A 25,259-nucleotide genomic window follows, 5' to 3' on the forward strand; every position below is an offset into this window, starting at 1 on the left:
AATTTGAGTTCAATAAAAATCTGAATTAAAAGGTCCACTTCATGGTGACCATACTGTTGTTAAAAAAAAAACTAATTCCTCAGGGAAGGAAATCTGCCATTCTTACCTGACCTGGCCTATATGTAACTCTAGACCCCATAGTAATGGAATTAATTCTTAACTGTGACTCCACGGGATTGTAGAATCACAGAATCGTTACAGTGCAGAATGAGGCCATTTGGCCCATCATGTTTGCCTCCACCGGTTCCACGGAATCTTTTACATCTACCTGAGAGGACAGATGGAAGCTCATTTTAATGTCTCATTTGAAAGAAGGCGGTTTCGCTGGTATAGTGCTGCCTCGCTGCTGCTTGGAATTGTCAGCCTAGACATGATTCAAGCTTTTGGAGTGGGATTGGAGAACGTTGTCCACTCCAAGTACAATGGTTCGCTGTCAGTGGTGACTGGATGACATTATACAATGGCGTCCAGAGATTTTGTCAGCATTAATCCAGTCTGTCAGCGTAACTTCATTGGCCATGCAGCATCCTTCCTGCTCAGTTACACAAACATGGTTTCACGTAAAGAATCTCATTAAACTATTTCAAAAAAGGGAGCTGTTCTGTTATGAGCTCAACCAACAAGCAGATTATCTGGTCACCTTTACACTTCTGTTTGTGGGAACTGACTGGATCTAAATTAGTTACTGCATTTTCTGCATGACAACAATGCCTGTGCTTTGAGAGTACTTTGCTGTGTCTGTGAAACGCTGCCTTCTTTCTTCTCCATTAAAACTGTTCAGGAGAAGATCTTGATGGACACAGCCAATGCTTCCTGTGACCAAAGCTTGGTTGAGTACAGCTCAGATGTACTGCAGACTGGCAAAACTAACCCTTACATAGTGTACTGATGTAGGCAACATTGGAAAGATGTTATTAACATGGATATTTTCAGCTCATGTTATGTGTCTGTTAACTGGGTCCTTTTCTTCTAGTATGTTGATATATTATCTCCAGTCCATTGCACGCTCACTGAAGTTTACCAATAACCAGCTCAGGATGCAGCTCCAAGTTGTACGTATCAGCTCTGACCTTTCGAGATTTTGCACAGTTGTGAATCCTATTAGAACAGAGAACAGATGTCAATGTTTGTGTCTTTTCTATCTGCAGGAACGAACAGAGGATAAAAAGAAAGTATTCCAGATGGCAGTTGGTAGGAGAATTTCTCAGTTCATATCCAAATTACCTATCCAGATATCCTAAATTAATCTAGTCCCAAATGCTATAATCTGGTTAGCATGGATGAGTTGGACTGAAGAGTCTGTTTCTGTGCTGTCCATCTCAGAGTGTCCAATTTCAGAGTGTTACCAGGCGACATAAATTTAAGGTGAAGGGTGGAAGGTATAGGGGGGATGTCAGGGGTAGGTTCTTTACCCAGAGAGTGGTGGGGGCATGGAATGTGCTGCCTGTGGGAGTGGCAGAGTCAGAATCATTGGTGACCTTTAAGCGGCAATTGGATAGGTACATGGATAGGTGCTTAAGCTAGGACAAATGTTTGGCACAACATCATGGGCCGAAGGGCCTGTTCTGTGCTGTATTGTTCTGTGTTCTATGTTCTATCTCTATGACTCTAACAAATCTATCACTTCATGCTATTTATTAAATGCAGCAGACATTCCATTGTGCAGATTCATAGAGTCATACAACATGGAAACAGATCCTTTGGTCCAATTTAGTTAGAGTGGTGCTGGAAAAGCACAGCAGGTCAGGCAGCATCCGAAGAGCAGGAGAATCGATGTTTCAGGCAAAAGCCCTTCATCATTCCAAACATCGATGTTCCCGCTCCTGGGATGCTGCCTGACCTGCTGTGCTTTTCCAGCACCACTCTAATCTAGACTCTGACCTCCAGCATCTGCAGCCCTCAGTTTTATCTTTTGGTCCAATTCGTCTGCGCTGACTGAATTTCCCAGACTAAACTTGCCCCACTTGTCTGTGATTGGCCTCAGGTGACTGTCTGTGTGGAGTTTGCACATTCTCCCTGTGTCTGCGTGGGTTTCCTCCCACAGTCCAAAGATGTGCAGGTCAGGTGAATTGGCCATGTTAAATTGCCCATAGCGTTCAGGGATGTGTAGGTTAGTCGGGGTAAATGTAGAGTAATAGGGTAGGGGAATGGATTTGGTTAGGATACTCTCCAGAGGGTTGGTGTGGACTTGTTGGGTCGAAGGACCTGTTTCCATGCTGTAGGGATTCTATTTCAAAAATATCCTGCGCACCCAAGTGAGAGCCTTATTCATCAAAAGGGAAGTTGGAGATTTGGAAGGATCCTATTTCAGACCCATGTTTATTATGAAGAGTCTAGAATCATCCATCTGGAGATGCCCAATTAAAAAACGAAGAAAATGAGTCCATTCTCCCCCTCCATTTTCTTCCTGGCCTTAGGAACGCATTGACATTTGTTAGAATATCAGCACCTCTTCCACACTTCAGGACTGGATATTCATGGAGGGAGGGAGGATGAAGTTGCAAAACTTTGACTCGACAGACGTGACCCCTTTAAAAATGGTTCCCACCCATTTCAAGGAAACGGGGGAGTGGTTGAGGGGGGCAGTGAGAGAGATTCTGGCTCACCACAGAGAGCTGGCACCATGTGGTAATGGAGGTTGGAAGTTGCTGAGGGTAGCAGGCCGGAATGCCTATCTCCATTTTACCAGGACACCAGCCCAGTGTTAATGATGAATGACCAACCCTCCAGCTCCCATCTCAATCTAACAGTCATTTGAATACGATTCAAGCACCTTAAACTGACTCTGCCAAGTCATTGCATTGTCAGAGGTTCCAATGTTCAAATGAGGTGTTAAACTAAGGATCCATCTGCCTGTCCAGGTGAACACACAATATCCCATAACATTATTTTAAAGAATAGTTAACTCTATTAATACTTAGGGGTGTATTGAGTTACTCTGGAACCTGAATGATGTACAGTTGAGAGGTAATGGTGTAGATAACTTCCTGCGTATTCAGGGAAGTGAAACCTTGGATCAATGAGATCCAAGGCAGCATCCTGCTCCTGGTCAGGCAGCATCCGAGGAGCAAGAAAGGTAAAAGTCAGACCTGGACTGTGTTAGTGGCAAAGTATAAGGTGTGTTTGGGTGTTTGTGTAGTGGCGTTATCACTGGACTGTTACTTCAGACACCCAGGATGTTATGGGGAACCAAATTCAAATCCTACCACGGCAGATGGTGGAATTTAAATTTAATTTTAATTTTAAAAAAGTGTATGGAATTAACAGTCAACTGATGAACATGAATCCGCTGTTGATTGTCAGAAAAAACCCATGCGGTTCACTAACGTCCTATAGGGAAGGAAACCATCATCCTTACCTGGTCTGGCCTACATGTGACTCTAGACCCACAGCAATGTGGTTGACTTTTGATTGCTCTCTGGGCAATAAATACTGGCCTAGCCAGTGAGGCCTACACCCTGTGAATGAATTTAAAAACTCCCAGCCACCTCACAGAAAAACAGGGTGGAGGTCAGTACTGCAGATGCTGGAGATCAGTCAAGATTGGAAAAGCACTGCTGGTCAGGCAACATCCGAGGAGCAAGAAAATCGACGTTTCGTTCAAAGGCCTTTCATCAGGAATGAGGCCTCACAGAATATAATCTAACAGAAAAACAGAAGTTGTATGGAATATGGATGTTTGTCAGTGATGCTCAGATACCAGAAGCAGAACTCTTGATTCATAATAAAGATCCTTATTTGACAGGGGTCTTGCATTTTGAGGGTCATTTAGCTCAGTTGGCTGGATTACTGGTTTGCAAAGAGCAACCCCCTATGGTTCAGCAATCCGACAACGCTGTTATCTTTCACTTAGTTAGAAAATTGTGTCAAGCATTTGTTGGAATTTTGGATCCAAGCTTTTGAGCGCACAGAGGTTTGCACATATTACATATTGTGGCATGATGTAGCAGAACAATGCTGTACTTGTTATATCCAGGGCAATTGGATTTAACTGAGTAAATATCAGGTAGCAAGGTCATTGCTAAAGGGTTTGCTTATCTTCTTTTCCCAGCGCGATTCCAACATTTGGAAGATGGTGACAAGAAAACAGAACGTGAGAGTGAGGTGGGCAGCCAGGAGTCTTCACTTCAGTCATCACCTCGGAGGAACGGGAGTGTTGCGAATGTTGACTCCCCGGTCAGTGCAGGGAGTCACATTCCGAGTATTTCACAACAGCTGGCTCATGCGGATGTCCCTCGGATTCCCAGCCTCACTCAAACGCCAACAGCAGCAGCTTCACGACACAAGCGTGAGCATGCGTTCCCAAGGTCAGAGCACTTTGAGTCCTCTGTTTCTAACTTTACTAACAGCTCTGATTCAATATGCATTAAGAAAAGAGGTCCACCTGCTAAAATGTCTCTTGCTGAGCTTCCTTATAAACCCAGGAATGTTATTGTTGCAACTGCTTGATAAAAGAGTGAGCCACCATCCGGATCTCTCAGCTTGAGCTGCATTCACTTGACGTCTGCACTGAAGAAGGGTGTGGTAAACTTTTCCCTGTCTCTCTTTCTCCTTTTCCTTCGATTTCTTATTGAGTGTGCAGGATCTTCCACTGGAATTCCAAAACACCAAAACGGAGGAGTTTGAAAGCTGAGTAAAAGGGGTAGATTTCAGGGAGCACTTTAGAGGAGGAGCAAGGTGTACAGAGATGGAGAGTTTTGAAGAGGGGATTCTTGATCTTCGGATTTAGACAGCTGCAGAGGGAGCACTGGGAATTAGGGTGCACAGCAGATCCAAGTTGTCCAAGTGTTGACAGCTTGGAGGGTTGTGGGGCTGGAGGAGGGTTGTAGGGCTGGATGTGGTTATGGAGATATGGAGGGATAAGACGGTGGAGTCTTTTTTTTAACCTAATTTATCTGAGTATTTACTCGCTTGCCTACTCAGACAATAGGACACAGTCTAGTGATGTAACTCAGATGATGTTTATTAAATTTAAAAGGTGATACCCAACAAAGTGCCCATCTTCCATAATAATGCTCGTGCCTCTATATCATTGGAGAAGGAGTACTCAATGTCCGTTAATACTGTGGGTGCATTTAAAGAGAGGTGGGCGCCAGGGGGAATAGAGTGCTTTATTTCCCCCTCTAACTCCATCTTGATTCAGTCCCTTCCTCTGACCCATTTGCATTGCCCATAATGGGCTTTGCTTGTCAGTATTCAATTGGCGGATGGTGGTGAGATAGAACAAACAGAATTACAGCCTCGCATTAGTATGTGGAAGTGCCAGAATCTATTATTAAAAGAAAAGTGGTAACAAAACATTTGTACAGCATTAATGGGATTAGACAAAGTCATTGTGGTTTACAAAGGGGAAGTTTTGCTTAACAAAATCAATGAGAACTGTTTGAGGATCTAACCTGGTAGAATAGATAAGGAAGACCCAGTGGATATGGAGTATTTGGGTTTTGCAAGGTTAAGGTCCCATATAAGAAATTAAGGGGCAAAATTAAAGCTCCTGAGATTGGGGTTAGCATTGGCATTGATTGAGGATTGGTTGACAGATCGGAAGCAGAGTGGGAATAAAAGAGACGTCTTCTGGGTGGCGTGTAGTGACCAGTGGGGTACACAGGGATCAGTGCTTAGACTCCAGTTATTCACATTTTATATATATATAGACTTGAATTAGGGAGCCAAATGTAACATTTCCAAGCTTGCTGATGACACAAAGCAAAGTGGGATTATGAGTTTGTGGACAATGCAAGGAGGCTTCTGGGAGCTCTAGACAAATTGACTGAGGTGGGCAAACATATGGCAGATGTACTATAATAAGGATAAATATGAAGTGATAGACTTCAGTATTATAAACAGAAAGGTAGTGTATTATATAAATGGTGATGCATTGAGAAGTGTGGATGTATAAAGGGATCGCAGTGTCTTTGTGCACCGGTCAATGAAAGCAGTCAGGCAGGTACAGCAAGCAATTAGGAAAATATGTGGTATATAGGCCTTTATTGCAAGACGATTTCAACTCAGAAATAGGGATGTCTTACTGCAGTGATATAGGAGCGTGGTGAGACCACACCTGGAATATTGTGTGGTCTCCCTACCTAAGAGAGAATATGTTTGCTATAGATGACACACAGTAGAGATTCACTGGGCGGGTACTGGGAATTGTAGGACACTTGTACATGAGAAGAGATTGGTGTGATTGTCCTGTATTCACTATACTTTAGGAGTATTGAGAGGGGACCTGATTGAAACATATTAAATTCAAACAAGGCTGGATAAACCAGGAGGGTCTTTTCTCCTGGGTGAAGAGTCTTGAATTGGGAGTCATTGTCTTAGAATATGGAATTGACCATTTTGGACTGAGATGAGGAAACATTTCTTCATTTAAAGGGTGTTCAATCTGTGGAATTTGCTACCACAGGAGGCTATGGAAGTTGGGTCACTGAGTACATTCAAGAAAGAGATCAGTATGTAAAAAACGTATCAATGACATAAACGGTTATGAAGAGAAAATGTGAACATGTCGTTGAAATAGAAGATCAGCGATGATTATACTGGGTGGTGAAGCAGGTCCAACAGGCCCTAGTGGCCTGTAGGTAAAATTCTGGATTAGTGGTGCTGGAAGAGCACAGCAGTTCAGGCAGCATCCAAAGTGCAGCAAAATCAACGTTTCGGGCAAAAGCCCTTCATCAGGAATAAAGCTAGTGGCCTGTTCCTGTTCCTAGTTTCCATGTTTCTGTTATGTTGCAAAGGGGCCATGGTTTTCTCAGACCGGTGTCTCCATCGTCACCAAATCTCATGAATCCCTAAAATGGCTGCCCTACACTATAAAGAGGTAAGACTACACTTTCAGGTCAGCCTCCATTTCACTAACCAGGCCATTATCTTTCCTCAAAGGGACTTGGTGCCTTCAATAATGTGGGGATTCATCTTGTCCAGAACCAATGGGAATTATTGGCAAACTTTAACTAAGTTAATCTGAAGGTCTCTGTCACTACACTTTGTAACATGTGTCCTTAAAGGAAAGGAGTTGAAATAGTAAGACGTTTCACTTCATTTAAAGAAGCACACAGATTGAAGTGTTTTGTATTTTATTATAATCTATGACCAGTTAATGATGCAGAAGGTCAGACTGTTTGTGTGTGGGATGAGCTGGCTGTGATCCGTAACCTTAGAAGTACTTTTCAGTTTGTGACAGAGGAAAATATTCCTGTAACGAGACAATTGGAAAAGAGAAAGGCATACTCTCCACATCTGAGCATTGACTGTTCAACTAACAGGGAGATCAGTAAACACCCAATGGATTGAAAATGTCAGCCAGGTTAATGGTCAGATTTGAATATTAAGCTCCCCATTTTGTCAAATCATGTTTATCTGCATTTTTTTTCTTTAACAAGGGCAGGGTGAGAGAGAATTTGAAAACTCCAGTACAACAAAATAAGTCTTTTAGATTATGAAATTTACACTGTTTGAAGCTACTTCCATAAGCCTTTCATACAGCCTTAAAATGTTATGCTAAATAATTTTTCATGTTAAATGACTAAATATTATGAGTATTTCCAGCTTACCTCTTTGTGTACTTGTCATAAGGCCAATATTTATGATCTGCCAGCTGTTTAGAAGCGTCATGTCCCTTGGAGAAGGAGATTTGCCCTCCCTACATAGTCTGGACAATGCTGTGTGTCTGGAGTCACACAATGTGGTTGACTCTGAACTGCCCTTTGGAAAGTTGTAGTAAGTCATTCAGTTCAAGGCCACTTTGTGCAGTGATACCCACATCATATGAAAGAACAAAAGAAAATAAACATTGGTGAATTTTCTCAATTGGCATATAAATGATGAGAAAGATGATTCATTGGAGGAAATAAATGGAGTCATGACCAGCATAAAATTTTGTTTTGGTTCAAATTTGGACCACATCACTAAACCACTTCTGCAAACATACAGCGATATACAGCTATAGGAAGTTACTAGGCAACAATTTCATTGTCATATCTTATTGTCTGCGATTTCAGTGAATAGCACACAAAGGGAAATAGCATCAGTGTTGGGTAAATCATTCAGCAAATTGCTCAGTAATTTTCCTTTCACTATCCCTACTATGAAACAGCAATGCAGGGTGAAAACTGCCATAGGCAGGTGGCACAGAGACATTAACCATGGAATATCCACTTCTTTACACTCAACCCCTGATCTTTTTCTTAAAGAAGTTCAAAAGAAACCATTGCCAGTTTTGCACTACTGCCCAAAATGGATTCAGTCCTTGTGGTAATGCCCAGCCTTTATTTCCTTGGCACCAGCTTGGAGAAGTGAATCGCCTATCCATTGCAGAGCCCAGCTGATTTGTCATTCTCCTGAGTTCAGAGCACAGAGTGACAAATGGTGTGTGTCCATTCATTTAGTGCAGTCCTCCCATCATAGAATAAGGTATGTGCCTGTTTCTGTCACCATGTTGAAATTGTGATAATTAATATAAAATCTTTGTGACCTGTCCGATTTCGGTACAATTATGACAGGTGAACCCCAGTGACTATGACTGACTGTTCAATAATGTCTTTGCTCATCATGACCTTAACCTCTCTCTCTGTAATTGACCTTATTTAAATTGAGATCACTGGTTTGAGACCTGTGTTGCTCTTCCTCAAACTGAATTTGAAATTCTATCATGTTGTGATTGCTATCCCCTAGACAATCCTTAACTACAAGATCTCTTACCAATCCTACTTCATAATGGGCAACACAGTGGTTAGCACTGCTGACTCACAGCACTCCAGACCCGAGTTCGATTCCTGCCTCAGGCAACTGTCTGTGTGGAGTTTGCACATTCTCCCTGTGTCTGCGTGGGTTTCCTCTGGGTGCTCCTGTTTCCTCCCATCGTCCAAAGATATGCAGAGTAGGTGAATTGGCCATGCTAAATTGCTCATAGAGTCCAGGGATGTGTAGGTTAGGTAGATTACCCATGGTAAATGCAGGGTTGCAAGGATTGGGTAGGATAGGGTAAGCATTGGGTCTGGGTGGGTTTCTGTTTAGAGGGTTGGTGTGGATTCAATGGGCTGAAAGGCCTGCTTCCACACTGTCGGGATTCTCTGTTTCTGTGACACGTTACCAGATCCGAAAAGCCTGTTCCTGTGTAAATTCTGCAATGTACTGCTCTAAAAGACATTTCCCAATCCAGTTTACAAATTCACATTGGCCTTGCCCATCTGAAATGTCCTGTCAATGTTCAGATTAGATCACCCATGAAAATTGACATGTCTTTCTTACCCACCTCCATTATTTCTATATTTATACTTTGTCCCACAGTTAGGAGAATGTTTGGGTGGGGGGTGGGGGTGGGTTCTATAGACACCTCCTACCCTTAACCTCTTTCCCTTGCTATTCCTTATTTCCTGCCAAAATGATTTCACATCATGATCTATTGCACCTATATCACCATTCACCACTATTCTGAATCCTACTTCTATTAACATAACATGTCCACCTCCTTTTCCTTTGTGTCTGTTCTGTCCTAGTCCTGGTCCCCCCGCAACTATAGCTTTCAGTCATTTTCCTTTAATTCGACTTTACAGCAATTGATCTATCTCGTTACAATGCTGTATGCATTTACATATAAAGCCTTAAGTTTTATCTTTTTACCATTATTACAGACCTTCAAAAGCTGGTGTTGGAATCAGAGGCACAGGTTTAATTTAGGGTTGAATTTTCCCCGTTACCTGGCATCAATGGCATGCCTGGCAAGACATGACTATGACTTTATATAATCCTGTCTCATAATCCTGTTTTAATATTTTGGCCTACATTATTCTAATATTAAAAGGATCTGCCATTTGAATATCATTAATGTTGGTACTCAGATGGAAATACCACCAGATGGAGTTAAAAATCACACAACACCAGGTTATAGTCCAACAGGTTTAATTGGAAGCACACTAGCTTTCGGAGCGACGCTCCTTCATCAGGTGATAGTGGAGGGCTCAATCCTAACACACAGAATTTATAGCAAAAATTTACAGTGTGATGTAACTGAAATTATACATTGAAAAATTGATTGTCTGCTAAGCCTTTCATCTGTTAGAATACAGTGATAGTTTCACTTCTTTCATGTGTAAATCACAAAACCCTTTTTTTACAAGTTGCATTCTCGGGTTAGCTGTTAACAAAGGTGATAGCTAGACAATATGTTGAAGGTGTTAGCCCCTGTGTTCTCTGTCTATGACCTGATGTTTAGATTGATTCTAATCTAAAAAGTGAGATAACAGAACTGCCCAGTCCTCACCGATTTGAGTTGGTCTCCATTTCCTTATTAAAACTTTGTCTTTCAAAGTTTTAATAAGGAAATGCATTCTCTAGAATTGTGAACGCTATGGGTGATCTGATCAAAGTCTTCCAGATATTTACAGAGAAGGACAGGCTGATAAGGATAAACTATTTCCATTCGCTGGAGATTCTAGAATGAGTGGCAAAGTCTGAGGATTAGGGCCAGACCATTCAGGGCAGATGTTAGGAAACACTTCTATGCACAAAGGGTGGGAGAGGTTTGGAACTCTCTTCCATTGATGCCACTGGATGCTGGATGAGTTGTTCATTTTAAATGCGAGATCGATAAAAGTTTGTTAAACAAAGGTATTAAGGGATATGGGCCAAAGGCAGGTTTGTGGAGTTAGACCACAGATCATTCATGATTTCATTGAATGGTAGAACAGGCTCGAGGGGCTGAATAGCCTACTCCCATGTTCCAATTCCCTGTATTCACTGCTCCCACCGCAAAGTCTGTATTTCCAAAGTCATTCTTTAATCTAACTCTGTAATGATGCAAACAGAGAAAATGCTGGAAGAATTCTTCTGCTTTGTGTAATCAGTTCCACTATTACGCGGTAGTTCCATTCTCATACAATCCCATGTTATAAGAAAATCGAGGAACAGCAGCACCAGTCAAACTAATGGGGCCAGAATCACATTATAGAACATAGAAAGGCACAGCCCCAAGCAGGCCCTTTGGCCCACGATGTTGTGCCGAGATTTAATCCTAATACAATACAAAACTTCGTGCGACAGGAACAGTGTCCACAAATCATCAGTCACATTGTAGCAAATTCCCATTAATGAAATGTAGCAGAACAAACTGTACCTCTCATGAATATGTCTAATTCACCTTTTCTCATTCATTAAGCCCTCTGGCAGACAAATCCTACCATGAGCAATGTCACTGACTGACTTGTTTCAATGTCTCTCCATCTTTATTGGTTTATCTTCCTTTTGGGATAGAATATTCAGAACCTGCAGCAATCTTATTCTCTTCATCCCTGTTCAGAAAATAATTCTCATGATAAAACCTTTGGCCCCTCAGTGCATTCTAAGGAAAAATATTCATTTTGTGCTCCAGCTATATGTTCTCTTTGTACTATTGCTAAGTTTTACTACTCCTTCCTTTCCTGATGTCCTCTTTTCTGAAGATTCCTCAGACCTCAGTGTAGCAGGGTGCCTCACAGTTAGCACTCCTACCTCACAACACCAGGGACCCAGGTTCAATTCCAACCTCGGGCGACTCTCTGTGTGGAGTTATAGAGTCATAGAGGTGTACAGCATGGAAACAGACCCTTCAGTCCAACCTGTCCATGCCGACCAGCTATCCCAACCCAATCTAGTCCCACCTGCCAGCACCCGGCCCATATCCCTCCAAATCCTTCCTATTCATATACCCATCCAAATGCCTCTTAAATGTTACAATTGTACCAGCCTCCACCACTTCCTCTGGCAGCTCATTCCATACACGTACCACCCTCTGAGAAAAGATGTTGCCCCATAGGTCTCTTTTACATCTTTCCCCTCTCACCCAAAACCTATGCCCCCTAGTTCTGGACTCACCCACCCCAGGGAAAAGACTTTGTCTATTTACCCTCTCCATATCCCTCATGATTTTGTAAACCTCTATAAGGTCACCCCTCAGCCTCTGACACTCCAGGGAAAACAGCCCTATAGCCTTTTAAGCCTCTCCCTGTAGCTCAGATCCTCCAACCCTGGCAACATCCTTGTAAATCTTTTCCGAACCCTTTCAAGTTTCACAACATCTTTCTGATAGGAAGGAGACCAGAACTCGACGTGATATTCCAACAGTGGCCTAACCAATGTCCTGTACAGCCGCAACATGACATCCCAACTCCTGTACTCAATACTCTGACCAATAAAGAAAAGCATACCAAACACCTTCTTCACTATCATATTTACCTGTGACTCCACTTTCAAGGAGCTATGAACCTGCATTCCAAGGTCTCTTTGTTCAGCAACACTCCCTAAGACCTTACCATTAAGTGTATAATTCCTGCTAAGATTTGCTTTCCCAAAATGCAGCACCTTGCATTTATCTGAATTAAACTCCATCTGCCACTTCTCAGCCCCTTAGCCCATCTGGTTAAGATCCTGTTGTAATCTGAGGTAACCTTCTTCGCTGTCCACTACACCTCCAATTTTGGTGTCATCTGCAAACCTACTAACTGTACCTCTTATGCTCGCATCCAAATCATTTGTGTAAATGACAAAAAGTAGAGGGCCCAGCACCGATCCTTGTGGCACTCCACTGGTCACAGGCCTCCATTCTGAAAAATAACCCTCCACCACCACCCTCTGTCTTCTACCTTTGAGCCAGTTCTGTATCCAAATGGCTAGTTCTCCCTGTATTCCGTGAGAACGATCCTTGCTAACCAGTCTCCCATGGGGAACCTTGTCAAACGCCTTACTGAAGTCCATATAGATCACATCTACCACTTTGCCCCCATCAATCCTCTTTGAGTGTTTTGAAGAAGAAACGATCAAGTTTGTGAGATATGATTTCCCATGCACAAAGCCATGTTGACTAACCCTAATCAGTCCTTGCCTTTCAAAATACATGTACATTCTGTCCCTCAGGATTCCCTTCAACAACTTGCCCACCACCGAGGTCAGGCTCACCGGTCTGTAGTTCCCTGGCTTGTCTTTACTGCCCTTCTTAAACAGTGGTACCACGTTTGCCAACCTCCAGCCTTCCGACACCTCACCTGTGACTATCGATGATACAAATATCTCAGCAAGAGGCCCAGCAATCACTTCTCTAGCTTCCCACAGAGTTCTAGGGTACCACCTGATCAGGTCCTGGGAATTTGTCCACGTTTATGCATTTCAAGACATCCAGCACTTCCTCCTCTGTAATATGGACATTTTTCAAGGTGTCACCATCTATTTCCCTACATTTTATATCTTGCATGTCCATTTCCACGGTAAACACTGATGCTAAATACTTGTGAGTTTGTACATTCTCACCCTGTTTCTGCATGGATTTCCTCTGGGTGTTTTGGTTATTGTGACAGTCCAAAGATATGCAGATTAGGTGGATTGGCCAGGCTAAATTGCCCAGAGTATCCAGGGATTTGTAGGTTAGGTGGATTAGCCATGGGAAATGCAGGGACAGAGTAGGGTGGTAGGTCTGGGTGAGATGCTGTTTGGAAGGTCAGTGCGGACTCGATGGGCTGAATAGCCTGCTTCCACAGGCTATTCTATCATTCTATGATCGATGACATTCCTACTCCTGCAGTCGGTCTCCCATATAAGTTTCAGCAATTGGTTTGGTACATCCACGGAAGCATATTCTTCAAATTGTTTTTTGGTTCTAACCTTTATCCTTAATTACGTTGATCGCCTTTTCTCTGTCCTTTTAAGCAGACTAATACAGCAGCAAATTTGCTGATCCTTCTATTTCCTTGTGGATTACTAAAGGGCCATTTCTTCGCCTGTAATTCTCTTTCTACTAAAACTGCTGCTTCTCTCAACTTGAATATTGTTTGCACATCTGGATGAATTTTTAAATTTACAGTTGCATTCACAGTATTGTTTTTTCCCTCTAGCTTGAGTGATCTAAACCCATACTACATTTCTTTCTCCCGTGCAAATTCAACAAATGTCTGATTAGGTTCCTTTTTTTGTCATCCTAAACTTTAATCAATAAGCTTCAAGCATTCAATGTTACCTCTTTGACAGTTCTATCATCTGCAGATTGTTCTGTCACACTGGCATATACAGTCAGAGCTATGTCTGTCAGGACACACTGCAACATTAAGTTCCAAAATTCTTTTGGCCAGTGTATTTGTCCAGCACCCTTCTCAAATTAGGTAAAGTACATATTGACTGCGACCTCAGTAAATCTAGGCACAAAATGATGACTCTTAGTTAAATCAAATCCCTCACTAGACTCAAAATCATCTCCAAAATATTACTTTCTCCTTCCATTTCCGATATCGGCTTGCCTTTGGCCTGCTTGGGTTCTCCACATTCCCTATCTATTTGGAGTTCAACTTTGTTTAAATTCCTTCTCCCTCTGTTTCTCTGTTCCTGCCTTTCCATTTCTGGTTTTCTTAAATCTCTATCCCTCTGTTTTTCTCTCTCTCATCCAACTGAAGTCACTTCTCTTTCTCTCAAAGTCATTTTTCTTTTCTTCTCGAGTCACATCTTGGCTAAATCCAGCTGTGGCACACCCATTTCAGGTCTCCTTTATTCCAATTATAGATAGAGTCATAGAGATGTACAGCAAGGAAACAGACCCTTCAGTCCAACCCGTCCATGCCGACCAGATATCCCAACCCAATCTAGTCCCACCTGCCAGCACCCGGCCCATATCGCTCCAAACCCTTCCAATTCACATACCCATCCATATGCCTCTTAAATGTTGCAATTGTACCAGCCTCCACCACATCCTCTGGCAGCTCATTCCATACACGTATCACCCTCTGCGTGAAAACATTGCCCCTTAGGTCGCTTTTGTATCTTGCCCTTCTCACCCTAAACCTATACCCTCTAGTTCTGCACTCCCCCACCCCAGGGAAAAGACTTTGTCTATTTATCCAACCATGACCCTCATGATTTTATAATCCTCTATAAGGTCACCCCTCAGCTTCCGACGCTCCAAGGAAAACCGCCCTAGAGGCCTATTAAGACTCTCCCTATAGCTCAAATCCTCCAACCCTGGCAATATCCTTGTAAATCTTTTCTGAACCCTTTCATGTTTCACAACATCTTTCCAATAGAAAGGAGACCAGAATTGCAAGCAATATTCCAACAGTGGCCTAACCAATGTCCTGTACAGCCGCAACATGACCTCCCAACTCCTGTACTCAATACTCTGACCAATAAAGGAAAGCATACCAAACGCCTCCTTCACTATCCTGTCTACCTGCGACTCCACTTTCAAGGAGCTATGAACCTGCACTCCAAGGTCTCTTTGTTCAGCAACACTCCTCAGGACCTTACCATTAAATGTATAACTCTTGCTAAGATTTGCTTTCCCAAAATGCAGCACCTCGCATTTATGTGAATTAAACTCCATCTGCCACTTCTCAGCCCATTGACCCATCTGGTCCAGATCCTGTTGTAATCTGAGGGAACCCTCTTCGCTGTCCACTACACCTCCAATTTTGGTGTCAGCTGCAACTTACTAACTATATCTTTTATGCTCGCATCCAAATCATCTACATAAATGACATAAAGTAGAGGGCCCAGCACTGATCCTTCTGGCACTCCACTGGTCACAGGCCTCCAGTCTGAAAAACAACCCTCCACCACCACACTCTGTCTTCTACCTTTGAGCCAGTTCAGTATCCAAATGGCTAGTTCTTCCAGTATTCCGTGAGATCTATCCCTGCTAACCAGTCTCCCATGGGGAACCTTGTCGAACGCCTTACTGAAGTCCATGTAGATCACATCTACTGCTCTGCCCTCATCAATCCTCTTTGTTATTTCTTTAAAAAACTCAATCAAGTTTGTGAGACATGATTTCCCATGCACAAAACCATGTTGACTATCCCTAATCTGTCCTTGCTTTTCCAAATACATGTACATCCTGTCCCTCAGGATTCCCTCCAACAACTTGCCCACAACTGATGTCAGGCTCACTTGTCTATAGTTCCCTGACTTGTCCTTATCACCCTTCTTAAACTGTGGCACCACATTAGATGTTGGATAATCACTAACAGCAGCTCAACCTTGCGGGATCTTCGTTTTACTTCTACCTTCAGAATATTCTGCTAACTCTCTCAGCTTAATTATAGTTAAACATTTTGAATAATCCACAGTTATGGCTTCACTTGCAGAAATTCTTAGCACAACATTCAAAGCCATCTTCAAATTCCATGCGATAAAATTCACCACAATGCAGCATTTTAAATAAAACCTGAAAGAACTGCAGATGCTGTAAAGCACAAAATAACTGAAGTTGCAGAGAATAGGTAGGCAGGTCTGGCAGCATTTGTGAAGAGAAATCAGAGTTAACGTTTTGGGTCCAGTTCTGAGGAAGGGTCACCGGACCCGAATCGTTGACTTTAATTTCTCTTCACAGATGCTGCCAGACCTGCTGAGCTTTTCTAACCACTTTGATTGCGTTGCAGTTTACCATTAAATGTCCAGGACTACCACACAGCTTTTATGTTGAAAAGGAAGAGGCAGGTTCCTGTTAGATCCAGTGAATAGGACATAGTCTCAGAGTAAAGGGACTCCAGTTTAAGACTCAGATGAAGAGGAACTTCTTCTCTGAGGGTTGTGAGTCTTTGGAACTTCTTGCCCTCTTAAGACTAAGATAGATTCGTCATCAGCTGCAAATGTGTTGCTGGTCAAAGCACAGCAGGTTAGGCAGCATCTCAGGAATAGAGAATTCAACGTTTCGAGCATAAGCCCTTCATCAGGAATAAGAGAGAGTAGCCAAGCAGGCTAAGATAAAAGGTAGGGAGGAGGGACTAGGGGGAGGGGCGATGGAGGTGGGTTAGGTGGAAGGAGGTCAAGGTGAGGGTGATAGGCCGGAGTGGGGTGGGGGCGGAGAGGTCAGGAAGAGGATTGCAGGTTAGGAGGGCGGTGCTGAGTTGAGGGAACCGACTGAGACAAGGTGGGGGGAGGGGAAATGAGGAAACTGGAGAAATCTGAATTCATACCTTGTGGTTGGAGGGTTCCAAGGCGGAAGATGAGGCGCTCCTCCTCCAGCCGTCGTGTTGTTATGTTCTGCCGGTGGAGGAGTCCAAGGACCTGCATGTCCTCGGTGGAGTGGGAGGGAGAGTTAAAGTGTTGAGCCACGGGGTGATTGGGTTGGTTGGTTCGGGCGGCCCGGAGGTGTTCTCTGAAGCGTTCCGCAAGTAAGCGGCCTGTCTCACCAATATAGAGGAGGCCACATCGGGTGCAGCGGATGCAATAGATGATGTGTGTGGAGGTACAGGTGAACTTGTGGCGGATATGGAAGGATCCCTTGGGGCCTTGGAGGGAAGTGAGTGTGGAGGTGTGGGCGCAAGTTTTACATTTCCTGCGGTTGCAGGGGAAGGTGCCGGGGGTGGAGGTTGGGTTAGTGGGGGGTGTGGATCTGATGAGGGAGTCACGAAGGGAGTGGTCGCTGATAGGGGAGGGGAGGGAAATATATCCTTGGTAGATTCGTCATCAGTCAGGGAATCCAGGGTTACTGGGAAAATGCAGGAAAGTGGATGTGACAAATTTCAGACCAACCATGATCCTATTAAATGGTGGAAAGAGCTTGAGGGACGGAGCAATCTATTCCCGTTCCTATTTCTTATGCTCAGACAAATTGGGAAAAAAAAATGCCACTAGTTCAAAATTCAAAAAACAAAATGAATTATATTAAAATATCCAAAAATCGCACACTTTACATCGCAATATCCTTTCCTAACCATGGCTGAAATGCACACCTTCTTCTAACTAAATTCTCTGTGAATGAAAAAACACGTAGTTCAATAAAAATGATTTCCTAGCCTACTGAAAATTGCAGATATTGTAGAATTTATGCATTTGAAAATATGCCTTTTAAAACAGTCCTTGTTCTCATTGTTAAACTTCCCTTGGACTTTTTCAAGGGTCGGGAATTAGACCAGAATCTTCTAGAATGTTCATCTCCCCAGCTATGAGGTGTGAACATGGCCTTCTGTGGCATATTCTTTGACAGCTCCGTGCTGCCCCTGGCATGAGGTGGCCATTCTTGTCCATGCAGATCTTCTCCTTCATCTGGATCTCTGACATACAGTCCAGACAATCACCTCAGCCACCATACAAAGATCCTCTGGTCCATCCAGCGTGTTCCTGCACAATCTGCAATAGCTTGTGCTTCACAGCATATGGGCTCCCAACACCATCCAAAATCCTGTGATCTCTGGAAGGAGCCCAAAAGTGGTTAAAATCCCAGGGAGGGAATAAAGCTGGAAATTCTTCTCTGTCCCACTTCAGAGTTCAAAACTTGATAGACACATGAACACGAGGTAAAGAGAGGAATGGAAACTGTGCATGGGCAAACAGTGGTTTAAATAAGGACTAGAATTGGCACAGGCTTGATGGGCTGAAGGGCCAGTTGCTGTGCTGTATTGAGTTGGATCAGAGTGTAGGAGATTATCTGTCTCTGACTGATGTTGCAATGTGCCCACTTCCTTTTTCCTATTCTGTTCAGCTTCCCTGGGATCTCACTGCCTTTACTTTGAGTAATTGTTGAGCCAATTGAGAAACATGAAGCCAGTGTTATGACAAGGTCAAACAAGATTGCTTCAAAATCCAACATTTGTATTCAAGCTACATATAGAGACAGTCAAAATTCCCAGCCAGAATAGAGAGATTTGGTGGTCAGTCACATGAGCAGACTACTGTCGGTGAGCGGGGCTGATTTTACCGACATCATTGATGTGAGGTAACTGTCCTGCACTCTTTGCAATTTGCTGGAGCAATGATTCTGCTTTGATCAGGTAATTTTGAACTTAGATTTGATCACCCATTCACTTCCCATCAGTCCTGTGTCACTGCTGTAAAATAGACTGTTTACTATCAGATTAAAAATACATCCTGCTCTGAACAGTGACAGGTTCGGAAGTGGGACATGTATGTGGAGTTAAACTGAGTCTGCCCCTCACTGTGGGTAACTTGCTCCTGCAAACCTCTTCCAGTGTAGATCTCTATGGGCCCTATTTGGTCTATTGTGGTAGAGGTAAACCACTTACAGGCCTAACTAGAAGAGTCTCCCATTCAGGCAAATGGCTTTATCGTATGTTAACCATGAGTTACAGTTTGTATTCATTGGATAGACATTGTTCCAGGGACGACAGGAGGACCTGGCTGTTTAGTCTCACTCCTCCAAAGTCGATGTGTGTGTGTTGTGGTGTGTGTGTATGGAATGACATGGAAGTCCATGGAATGACATCATGACAGTCAGTGATACTTAAGTCACTGCTCAGGATTAACCCTTTTGTGACCTTTTCAGGCTCATCTATAATAGGGAGGGGACTTTACTTTGTGTGAGATGGTAATATAGAGAATCCACCACTTTCCTGCCTCCATCAAAATGGGGTTCTGGGTGAGAAGGACCATTGTTACCTTCCTGCACCACCACCAATTGATAAACCTGAATGACCAAATAATGACTACTTAAGCACCACATCCCTACTCTGCTGGCACCTTCTTACTTGGGGAAAGAGGGTGGAGAGAGAGAGGATGTCATCCCTCAATAGCCCCCATATTTGCTTCAGACTCTCCTGATTCTCTTTGACCTTGACCCCATCAATCCGAGAACCCCGTCCCTATATTGCCTACCATTTTACTGGGATCTCCCTGACTCTAGTCCTCCACGAGTGCACTCAGACCATCAACCATGGCTTCCCCTCTTGGTGCTGCTGAGTGTAAAGTCTGCTGACATCTGGTTGGCTGGCACCTCTCACAGGGTGTCACGTCTTCTCCCAGGGTCCTGATTCCATGGGGAGGCCTATTGGTGGCCTCACACCTGTTTGATTGGCTTGTGTTCCAGTAAGGTTTCACTGGAATGGACACCACAGTCTCCAGTCGGCAGACAAGACCCTGATGCCTCAAAAAGATTCCACGCGAAAACTTTGTTCACTATAAAATAAATTATGTTTCATCATTTACAATTAGACAGATTAAAAGAATTTTTTTTCCAGTCTGCCATCCATTGGTTAACGCAATGGTGTCAATCTTCATTCTGCAATATTTACTCTAAAATATTGAACACCCTTCCCAGACTGGGCACAAAATGTTTCGTCGGGACTCATGCCTGGGAGAATAAGTCCAAAAGTGTGTTTTTTTTGGATAGGCAGGCTAGCATTTATTACCTGTTCCTAATTGCAAGGGGGCATTTGGAGTCAACCCCATTGTGGTGGGTCTGGAGTCACGTAGGCCAGATCGGGTAAGATTGGCAGATTTCTTTCCACAAAGGCTATTTCTGAGCGAGATAGGTTTTTATAATAACTGGCAGTTGTTACACTGTCATCATTAGAGTAACAGCTTTAATTTATTTTTGCTGCTTCTAACTGAATTCAAATTTCACGCTACACCAGGGTGGGTTTCGAAGCTATGTCCCTAGCACATTACACTGGGCCTCTGGATCACAGGTGACAATACCATGACACTATCAAACACATTCCAAAACTAAAGGAGGTGTGGAAGAGACCTCTGTTCATAGTCTGTCAGTGGTTATGAATTTGGAGATTATTGACGCACTTTCCCTTTACTCTCTCTCCCCAGGAATCCAGGTGGATTACAGGGAGCCACAAGTGGGCATCACAGAGGAAAAGCACCCTCCAGCCAGGCCAACAAATTACCTGAAGATGTTCATCCTGATGCCCCTTTTAGGAAGTGTGTCAGACCACTACACTATTCACCCGCAGAAGGGGCTCCACAGATGATCCTAGGCCGCAGAGTGCACACGGCACGTTACATATTAGTCAATGAGCGTGAGCCGAAGAAAAGGTTAATTCGCTCGGTCACTCGATTCCCCAGGCATTACAAGGCGGACGAGACAAGGGGTGCCATGGAAATGTTACCAAGGAATCTGAAAAGGTACCCAGTTCACGCAGGGCACCGAACCAACCCGCGGCTCCACCTCAGTGAAGAGGAGGAGGATGAGGACGAACTGGAGCAGGTCACGTTCAGCAGGTCTCCGCGCCCACACTCGCTCTCCGATCTCCACCAACCCACTCGCTTCTACATCGGGGACAGCAAAGACAGTCGGATATTGATCGGCAAGGACGTGGCCCAGATGCAGTACGAGGACGAGGACTCGGAGCCCCGGCGGGATCGCGCGGACCCGGGGTCATCGCACGCTCGGTGGAACGCCAAAGGCCTGGCACCAAGCCAGCAAGGTGCCGGAGCCCACGTCAAATGGAGAACGAAACACAAAGCAGAGCAGTCGTTGACGGAATCGGACTCAGCTTCAATCGCATCGAGCAGCGATCAGCAGAACAGCAGCACCGACCAGTACATTCAAGTCATCCACACCAAGGACAAGTATTTGAAAACTTCCAACGAGAATCTAAGTCGGAGCAAGTCAAGAGTAAGCATTGAACTGAATGCGGCAGAGGCTAATGAGCTGGTCTGTTCCAATGTCTAGAATCAGTTTGTTCATGTGCACATCAGCAGTAGTTGTGGGAAAAATGGGGAAGGGAGCTTAAGGAAGGTTAGATGGATAGAATAAGGAGAGAGAACACTAAAAGGTAGGGTTCGAAGAATTGAGAGTAGACTTGTATTTTGGGAGGATTGTGAGATAGTTTTGATGAAATTCGATGTAAAGTTGACAACTGTGATCTATTTCTGAGTCGGACTCCTGACAATTTTTTAAACCTGTACGTCCTTTTAACCGATTGCTTATAACTTAAAGGTGGGTTCCACATGGAGAAGGTGTTTTGTCAGATAAAGAGTATGAGAGGATATGGATCAAAGATGGGTTAAGAGAGTTCAAATACAGATCAACCATGGTCTTATTAAAGGGTCTACCCTTTAATAAGACCATAAAAACAGTCTGGCAGGGCTGCATGGCCTCCTCCTATTCCAATGTTGTGTTCTCAAAATTAATAACAGCAGGAGGTAATTTAATGAGATCAGCAGATCAAACTAATCATTTAATTAACTTAGACACATCATTAGCTAAGCTTCACATTTAGACATGTTGCAAGTAAAGGGGTAGACTTGTTGTGTTATCGTAGAGAACTGTGAATCAGTTTAACTGAAAATGTCATTCCTTAGATAAAAAATAGAAAAAAGTCCCTGGCATTTTTAAACGGACACTGTTATGGTCAGTCACAAGATTGTGGGAGGGGTATATTCATTCAGAAAATTAGCCCTTGGGGATGCCTTCAGAATAACATTGTATTTATATAGCACCTTTACTTCAGAATAACATTGCATTTATACAGCACCTTTACTTCAGAATAACATTGCATTTATACAGCATCTTTACTTCAAAATAACATTGCATTTATACAGCACCTTTACTTCAGAATAACATTGCATTTATATAGCAACTTTACTTCAGAATAACATTGCATTTATACAGCACCTTTACTTCAGAATAACATTGCATTTATATAGCACCTTTACTTTAGTAACGCTTCCCAAGATGCTTCACCGAAGTGAGAAACATAAAGTGATGTTAGGACAGCAGCGGAATGGGGAATAATGCAGGAAGGGGGCTATGAGGAATGTTGGATCAGCCATGATGCTATTGAATGGTGAAACAGGCTCGAGGGGCCGAACTGCCTGCTCCTGTTCCTATTTCTTATGGCCTTATGGACAAAGACAAGTTTAAAAGGAGGAAGGAGAGAGTGAAAAGTAGGCAATTCATTAATTGGCCCTCATTAACCAGGCACAGGGGCAAAATTCAACTTAACTGAGGCTTTTATGTACAGTGTTTTTGTTTTTGCATTTTGAATTGGAACATGACCTGAGTAACATAAATATAAATCTGATTTTACAGCATGTCAGTTGTAACGCAAATGAAAATGTATCATTCAACTGTTCAATTCCTGACAGCCACACCATCAGCTACTCAGTGTGTATTCATTTATTGCATGCTTGGTGCCTTCACTCTGAATTTCAAACTCATAGTTTGTATTGCTAATAAGTGTAACTAAGATCCTGAAAAATTGTTGCGTTTAGACATAACTAGTCAATAAAACAAATTCCTTAAAAGCTGAGCATCTCACCGGTTCTTTGAGTGGTACAGAGGTGGCACAATGGTGATGGTAGGGAGGTGTGCTGACTCCACCCTGGGATCCACTCACTTAGTTACTTAGACCTCTGCTGCTGTCTGTAATACCCAGTGTATTGGGAGATTGCTGGGGATTAAAGGGAACCAGCTGCTAAAACTCAGGTAGATGAAAATGGAGAGCTCAAAATACAAAAAGAGCATTAGAGAACAGCTGCAAGGATATTTAACAACACAGCGTGGCTATTTGGGAGGACAGAACTTAAGAATGATTGAAAAATGATACGCTGTGTCGAACTTTTCTGTCTTGCACTTATCAGGACAATCACAAAAATACCAAAGTAAAGAACAAGTAACATTCCACACTCTATGAAAAGAGTGTGTTGATTTGTTGGCTGGTAGGCTCTGATTAGTATTGCCATGGAAACTCCAATGATGTAAAAATATGAATTTCAATGCACAATATTATGCTAAGAATGAAGGTTGTAGATCTCAAAGATTTATAGATCTTACCAAACAGCATATCCCTTCAGCTGTTCATCTCAAGCAAGTGCTAACTGTCCCCAAAACAACACATGCTGTAGAACTGAAGAGGCATCAAGACTCAGAATGTTAGGTTGCTCTCTCCCCATGGATACTGTCTGAGCTGCTGGGATCTCCAGTGTTTGTGGTCTTCTGTACGGACGCCATCACCTGTAGCAATTTGTTTCTAATAACTCGACCCAACTCGCCCCTGTCTACAAATCTCAGTTAAACATTACACATTTAGACAGCAATTGCTAAATCATCTGAGTGACCTTGACAGCCAATTTAAAACTATCAGGGACAAGGAGAAAGTGAGGACTGCTGATGCTGGAGGTCAGGGTCGAGAGTGTGGTGCTGGAAAAGCACAGCAGGTCAGGCAGCATCAGGGGAGCAGGAGAATCAACGTTTCAAGCATAAGCCCTTCATCAGGAATGGGGAAGGGGGCTGAGAGATAAGTAGAGAGGTAGGGGTGGGGTTGGGGCTGAGGTGGGGGGGAAGTGGTAGCTGGGAAGGTGGTAATTGGAAGCAGTTGGGGTTAACCATGATAGGTCAGTGGGGAGGGTCGAGCAGATGGATGGGAAGGAAGATGGACTGGTAGAAATTATCTGTCAGGATTGCACTGGGGCATGCTTACATGTGCTAGAAGCTAATAACAGAGGGCCCTGTACCTCTCATATATATCTCCATACACCTGTCACACACACATATAGAGGAAGCTAAAGGAATGCAGCATGCCTGGCAGCATGTGTAGACAGAGAAACGGTTAACACTTCAATTCCAGTGTGATGATTCTTGGGAAATGGAGCCCTTATACACATCTCACTATACCACTTACACTGGCTTCAGGTCATCAAACCAGGTGGCAATCATTCTTGTGGACACACTGGTTACAAAGGCCCAACAACGTCTCTTCTTCCTCAGGCAGCTGAGGAAATTTGGTATGACGGCGAATACCCTTGCCAACTTTTATAGGTGTGCCATCGAGGGCATTCTGTCTGGATGTATCACTACCTGGTATGGTAACTGTACCATTCAAGATCGGAGACGGTTACAGAGAGTGGTGAACTCAGCCCAGACAATCACAAAGGTCAACCTCCCATCTATAGAATCCATCTCCCAGGCCCGCTGTCAGGGTAAGGCCGCCAGCATTCTCAAAGATCTATCCCACCCTGGCAATGTTTTTCTACATCCTCTACACACACCAGCCGGTTTCGAAACAGTTCTACCCTACTGTTATTAGAATATTGAATGGACTCTCAAACTCTGTGTTTTTGTTTTTGCTGCTGTTTACCTGTTATTTACTACCTATGCTACTTAACTCAGTGATCTACCTGTATTGCTCGCAAGACAAAACTTTTCACTGTGCCTCAGTACACGTGACAATAAATTCAATTCAAACTCAAATTCTGGATAGGAGCAAGAGTATCAGGGTAGTTATAGGGGACTTTAACTTTCCAAATATTGACTGGAAGCGCTATAGTTTGAGTATTTTAGGTGGGTCAGGTTTTGTCCAATGTGTGCAGGAGGGTTTCCTGACACAGTATGGAGACAGGGGAAAGTGAGGACTGCAAATGCTGTTGCTGAGACTCTAGAAGGTGATGCTGGGAAAGCACAGCAGGTCAGGCAGCATCCGAGGAGTGGGAAAATTGATGTTTCAGGCAAAATCATCAGGATAATTTTTTTAAAATCTATTCACCTCCTACCCCCACCCCGAGACTTCCGGCCTCATTCCTGATGAATGGCTTTTGCCTGAAATGTCGAG

At 43.4% G+C, this 25,259-nt stretch overlaps 1 protein-coding gene across 1 annotated transcript in view; it reads left to right on the plus strand.

The window, feature by feature from the left end:
• LOC132834227 (transmembrane channel-like protein 3) overlaps positions 1 to 22,197 on the plus strand; it is a 72,240-nt gene extending 50,043 nt beyond the window's left edge. The window contains 4 exon segments of the mRNA XM_060852889.1: positions 974 to 1,052; positions 1,149 to 1,191; positions 4,052 to 4,307; positions 20,515 to 22,197. Coding sequence (XP_060708872.1) covers positions 974 to 1,052; positions 1,149 to 1,191; positions 4,052 to 4,307; positions 20,515 to 21,379 — 1,243 coding nt within the window. The 3' untranslated portion in view covers positions 21,380 to 22,197.
• The last annotated feature ends 3,062 nt before the right edge of the window (positions 22,198 to 25,259 follow it).

Source organism: Hemiscyllium ocellatum, chromosome 39 (genome assembly GCF_020745735.1).
Source record: "Hemiscyllium ocellatum isolate sHemOce1 chromosome 39, sHemOce1.pat.X.cur, whole genome shotgun sequence".
In the NCBI taxonomy this organism is placed as follows: domain Eukaryota; kingdom Metazoa; phylum Chordata; class Chondrichthyes; order Orectolobiformes; family Hemiscylliidae; genus Hemiscyllium; species Hemiscyllium ocellatum.